At 34.7% G+C, this 6000-nt stretch overlaps 1 protein-coding gene across 5 annotated transcripts in view; it reads left to right on the top strand.

Moving 5' to 3' along the window:
- The first annotated feature begins 522 nt into the window (after positions 1–522).
- The window catches only part of LOC131037815 (beta-hexosaminidase 1), a 144028-nt gene continuing 138550 nt past the window's right edge, over positions 523–6000 (top strand). The window contains exons 1-7 of one of the 5 annotated variants that reach the window (XM_057970029.2): positions 523–865; positions 1595–1670; positions 1867–2270; positions 2526–2609; positions 5157–5192; positions 5614–5725; positions 5864–5934. In XM_057970029.2, coding sequence (XP_057826012.1) covers positions 1881–2270; positions 2526–2609; positions 5157–5192; positions 5614–5725; positions 5864–5934 — 693 coding nt within the window. In that variant the 5' untranslated portion in view covers positions 523–865; positions 1595–1670; positions 1867–1880. Of the gene's footprint in view, positions 866–1079; positions 1374–1594; positions 1671–1866; positions 2271–2525; positions 2610–5156; positions 5193–5613; positions 5726–5863; positions 5935–6000 lie in introns of those variants that run through there. The other 4 variants (XM_057970025.2, XM_057970028.2, XM_057970027.2 and 1 more) reach the window with 4 other exon arrangements.

The raw sequence follows: 6000 nt of genomic DNA, 5'->3' as shown, positions 1-6000 counted from the left end.
AATTAGCTATAATAACTACTGATATGCTTCCCCTAATAGACATCATAAAATCAAAGAATATATTTCCATATATGTTGATAACAAACACACTTTGAGTGTAAGGAAGGATTCAATGAATGACCACCTAAACAAAAAAACAATCTAAAATAAAAATGCATCTTCAATCATAAGAAGAGTAGGCAGGGACGGCTTGCACTTCACTAGTCGACATCTAATCAATTATACAAATGAATGAGAAACACGTACAATAAATAACAATAATAACAAGATTTAAAATAACAGAAACAATAATCAATATAGAATATATGGAGATTTCAAGCATGCGTGTTGCAGCATACAATTGCATTACAAATTGCGGTCAAATCCCATGACCAAATATCAATTTTAATACTTAAATCAATAAAAGAACGTATTTATCACGCCTTTAAAAATCATGTAATTCGTAATCCGGATTAAATTTGCAAACAGTAAAATAGAGCATATTTTATGCTATAATCTCAATAAAAAAAGGCTATGGTAAAAATTGGATGTAACAGAATCTATTTGCTGTAGAAGCTACAGCAAAATTCCATAATATGTTGCCAGCCATGGTAAAACTCACATATAATTTATATCCAGATCCCATCTGCGATTTTCTAGGTCGAGTATTTATTTTTCCTTTCTTTGCAGATCCATTAGCTGCTATCCATATGCATAGCATTTCAGGTATGCATTGAGTTAATCGCCCAAAATAATAGAGGCTTAGAGGCCTCAATCTCTCTGTCAACAAGGTCTTTCGAAAAGGTACAATCAGTTCCATTTGCAGAATAACCCACGTGCACCAAAGCAGAATCAACACAGTTCTGTGTACAACTTATTCAATCAGGTAAGGGGAGATGCTCGATGAAAAGTTGTTTTGAGTACTCCTAGCTCAGACATCCTCGAAAAGTTTATTTGGGCAATAGTCTTAGATTCTTTAAGTTGTTTTTCAGTGCACCCAGCTGAGAAATCCTCTGAAATTATGTTTGGGTAAAAATTTAGATTGCACAAGTCACTTTTTCACCATCCCTAACTGGAGGTCATCCAATATTATATATCTTAAATTGCAAAAGTATTTTTTAAGCACACCCAGCTGAGAAATTCGTCGAAAGACATTTATTTAGGGACGACCCTTAAGTTGTATAGAAGTTAGAGAGGACTTGTAGTTAGTGGTTACAGTTATAAGGTCTCCCATGAATTAGTCGTGAATTACATAGAAAGAGACCAGATTCATGTTTCGCATATTTCTGCATTGGTTAGACTCTTTGAGAAAGAGAGTGTGATGTACGGGGATGGCAAAATATACATTTGAAATAACAGGGTTATGAATATCACTATCGATGCACAACTCATAGGTTTTTGTTTCAATCCATGTGATGAAGTTTTGATGTATTTTTAAAAGAGAAAACCGTTTTGTTGGTGCCAATTCTTGTAACAGCTGATGTGTTCATTTTGATCTTGACTTCTGTAACTTGGCCGGTGTTATTTAAGGAATATTTTTTTAATTTTTGCATATGTGCTACGGTTTAGTGTTTTTGATTTTAAGTGGGTTTGGCAATGCCATGGATGAATACAGATGGGACACATGAGGAGGACATAGTTTTATGCAAATGTTTTGCTGATATCATTTTTCTTCCACTTATTTGTAATAGGTGAGAAACTGTCTAGAATAATTCATTTGAATGCATATTATGTGCAAGATTATTTTTGGGAATGCCTGATTTTGATGTTTAAATTGTGCGTATCAGTAATAATTTTTCTAGAATAATCCCTTTTGGTGCCTAGTAGGGGCAGATGTATTTTTTACAACACATGGTTTTGATGTTTCAATTGGGTGTGTCAATGCAGAGTTTCATCTAGCAATGAGAAAGAGGTGTGCCCAAGAGTTTGTGATTTCTTTACTTGTTTTGGTCTTTTTAAACCAAATTGAGGGCAATGGATTGAGTAAAGAGTGGTCTATCATAGATGAAGATCTTGTAAACTCTACTGGGATTACTAATGACCAGCCCACTTATCTGTGGCCTCTGCCCAAAAAGCGGAGCAATGGCAATGTGACAGTCACAGTTGATCCAAATTTAGGCCTTGTCATACAAGGAATTGGTCATAATTCAAGCTTGGTTCGGGAAGCTTTTGCACGCTACAAAAATATTATTCTCACCCATCATGTCAAGTTTGGGAATCGAAACAGTGAGCAGAACATTGAATATAGCATCAGCAAGCTGATCATTACTGTTTCCACTGCTGATGAGACTGTAAGTTCTGTAATCAAAGGTGTTCTTATAGCCCCATCTGTATTTATCTCAACAGGAGACAAAATCTCTATGTTGAAGCAGTTTTCTATCTATGCACACTATTCACATGATATCAATAAATTTTCTTTGTAACTAAAAGGGTTCTAAGAGGCTCAGATTGGGAATGGCCTTCGAGAGTTCAAATTGTCATTTGCAGTTGTTGATCATGTGCCATTTCTTCCATTTGGTACTTACACTACATTTTTTCTGTGGCAGCTTCAACTTGGAATTGATGAAAGCTATTCTCTTTATGTGCCTGTGGGCGATGAACATTCAATTGTTCAAGGTGCTCATTTGGAGGTATTCCATTTTTGAAGTATTTAGTTCCACATCTACAGATTGATTGTAGCTTTCTACTTTTACCTTTGGCAACTTTTAATTTATGAGGAAAGGAAAAACAAGTAATAAAAGTTTTACACGAAGCTTTTAATTAGTTCTTTCCATTAACAGCTTATTCAAAAAATGAAATTGTTAATCATTAATATTTTTTAGTTCGCTTATATTATGCCTAAAGATATTCCTTTCCTAAAATGACATTTCCCATCCAGAGATGAGATTCTCATCCATCATTAAAAGAGAATCGACATTGTTGACAGTATGTACATATTCCAAGCTTATTTTGTCATGAATGCACCGTATGTATCTATATTCCCCCAACCACGCAGTCAAATATTTTAAAATGAAAAATAATAATGCAATATTTATTCAAATCTATGTAATAGAAAGCAATAGCGCTCTCTAAAGGTCCTATTTATCATCATTGCCTTTCAAGGGCCATTCCATACTGTGGGCCCATGTGATTCATACTTGCTCATAAATGTATTCAAGAGAAAGACTGCACTGCCCAGGTCTTTTCAACAGAAATTTTTAATTCATACTTTCTTACAAACCAGCTTAAGAGATTGGCTACAGTTCCCTGGTCTCCTGTAGCACAAGGCCAAAGATATCATGCACCATATCTTTGAAACAACAGTTGGCATACAAATATAAGCTTACATAGATTATTCATTATGTTTCTAGGCTGTCCAAGGTTGTCTTCTGCCCTGCATGTAAATTTCAGAAATTTGCGGAAACAAAGGGAGAAGAATTCTGTAATTGTTCTCCAAGGGAAAAACACAACATGTTTGAAATGTTGCGAGTTCATAAAACATCCAACTAATCAACCTTTTGATTTTTGTATTTGACATTAACATTTGTTAGGAATTGCATGCAGAAAATATCAATTATATGCAGATACATATTAACACAGGAATGAAAAACACAGGAATGAAAAACACAGAAATAATAACAGCGAAGAGACAATATTTAACGTAGTTCACCCAATCTCGGGCTACATCCACCAAACAGAGAGTCCAATATTATTATCCAGTAAATCAAAACTGATTACAACCAGCAATCCCTTGCAATTCAATACCGCTGCAAAATGCTATAAAATTCTCTACCGAAAACCCCTTAGCCTTAGCCTTTTTATCAAGACTTGTGTCGGTTACAAAATTAGGGTTACAACATGGCAGCCAATAGAAAAATAACATCCGACGCCTTTATAAAATAATAAAAGTCTTTTTGGCCTCACGGGGCGCTGCCCCTCGACCCTGCTCTGTATCGCGACAGGGAGCGCGCGATGCCCCTTGCCCCCACCTTGGGGGCGCTGTCCCCAAACCCTCGTCGAAAAATATGGGGGGAAACTGCGCCGAAAGAAGTAGGGAAAATTTAACCTCTGAGTCTGATTAGGCTCCATATAACAACAACATTAGTATTTGCATAACAATTGAGTTGATCTACAAATTCACCTTATGCAAAGCTAGAAATAAAACTGGGTTGTTTTTCCTGAAGAATCAAGTAATTCTAAAGAGTCACAACTGAAGCATTACAGCCTTTGTTTTTCTGGTACGATTCTCTACTGGAATAAGATACATGTGGGAATGAACTATTGGTTCCATGTCTTGTCACAGAGGAATTTAAATAATAATTACATGTCTAATGTGTTTAAGATAAGTTTATCCACAATTCTATTTCAGTATTGCCATCAAATACTTGAACTTATTGAAACAAACCAATTTAACCTATAGTACAACTAAAATGAAGAGCTCCCAGTTGATTCTGATGTTAAGTACCAGGACAAAGTTGAAACAGCAATCAGATGCAGCTAGAGTCAGTAAAGAGAGAAATTTTACAGTGGGAGGAAAGTTGGAACCAAGAATATAAATGTAATCAGAAACAAGAGTAAATATCACATTGTAATTGTGGACTATTTATCAGACAGAAACCATTTTTTAAAGGGAAGCACCAGAATCCCACTGGGTTTGTGAAGTAGGTTTCTAATCATAATTGTGAAAACAAAATTAAATAGTAAGATAGCACAAGTCTATCCAACATCAAATCGAAAACAATTCTGTATCTTTGTCCAATTCAATATCATCGTGTCTTTAGCCAGATTCCATTTATTCCTCCAGAGAACTTTATCTTCTTTGTTCTTTAGAGATGGTTACATTGGCTGAGGAAATTAAGAATCAGTAATATTCAGTTGTTGATTTAGTTTCTTAATCTGCTTTTCCATTTAGAATGCTGACCTCAATCTGAATATCCGTGGTCTATCATCCATGCTAGTTATTTTTTTGTAACTTAGCCTGAGCCCATAAAACTTGTTTCAGCTTCTAAAATTTACACATCCTCTGATTTGTTATATTGAAGCTACCTCAACCAGCTCTCTTTTGTTTATAACAGTATGGTAGCTAAATTTGTTTCAGCTTTTGAAATTTAAACTTCACTACGCTCACTAAGTTAGAGCAATTGATTTCTTTTGTTTGGGATCATCTCCTGTGATGCTGATTTTCATGTTATTTGCAGGCAAAGACTGTGTATGGTGCATTGCGTGGCCTAGAGGTAAGGTGCTTAAGTATGCTCACAATGATGTGCTGTTTTATGTAAGATATTTCCATTTTTGAATTCTTTCATTCAAGATTTCTTTTACAGTTATTTCTCTTGTTGCACATTATAAATGCATAGGTTAGTCTGTTAACATAATCTTTCAGTTTCTCAGAGTAACTGAGAGGCATGTATTTGCTCAATAGAAGGAAGATAATATTTTGTAGTTGCACATACAAGTCTCATAAACATTGCTTGACAGAAAAACCATGGACAGTGTTGCTTCATAAATACAATAGGTTCAGAGAGTTTCATGTATCTTGCTTGTAATAATTTCTCTTATATAGAAGGCTATATTTTGTTAAAAAATAGCACATGCATTGTCCCTAAATTTGTAATAATTTAGTTACGTTGATCATTATCTCTGAATTATTTCCAGACATTCAGCCAATTATGTTCATTCAACTTTATGACAAAGAATGTGGAAATATCTAATGCACCTTGGTTTATCCAAGATAAACCTCGATTTGCATTTCGTGGGCTACTTTTAGGTTTGTAGTTCTATCTTTACCTTTTTCTAACAGGTGATTGAAGTTTTCTTACCTGGCCAATGGATGTAATTTGCAATTTTTGGGACTTTTATCCAGAATGATTAAGGTACAAACTCTGAGAATCATTTGCTTCTGCAGATACTTCTAGACATTATCAACCAGTGGAAATCATCAAACAAATAATTGATTCCATGTCATATGCTAAACTTGTAAGTAATTTAGGCCTACATATGTATCATTCAACTTTGAGATGTAAAACAGAACTACATAATTTG

This window comes from Cryptomeria japonica, chromosome 1, assembly GCF_030272615.1.
Source record: "Cryptomeria japonica chromosome 1, Sugi_1.0, whole genome shotgun sequence".
NCBI classification, from domain to species: Eukaryota; Viridiplantae; Streptophyta; class Pinopsida; order Cupressales; family Cupressaceae; genus Cryptomeria; species Cryptomeria japonica.
The sequence above is the reverse complement of the archived record's forward strand: the minus strand, read 5'-3'. Positions and strand labels throughout refer to the sequence as shown.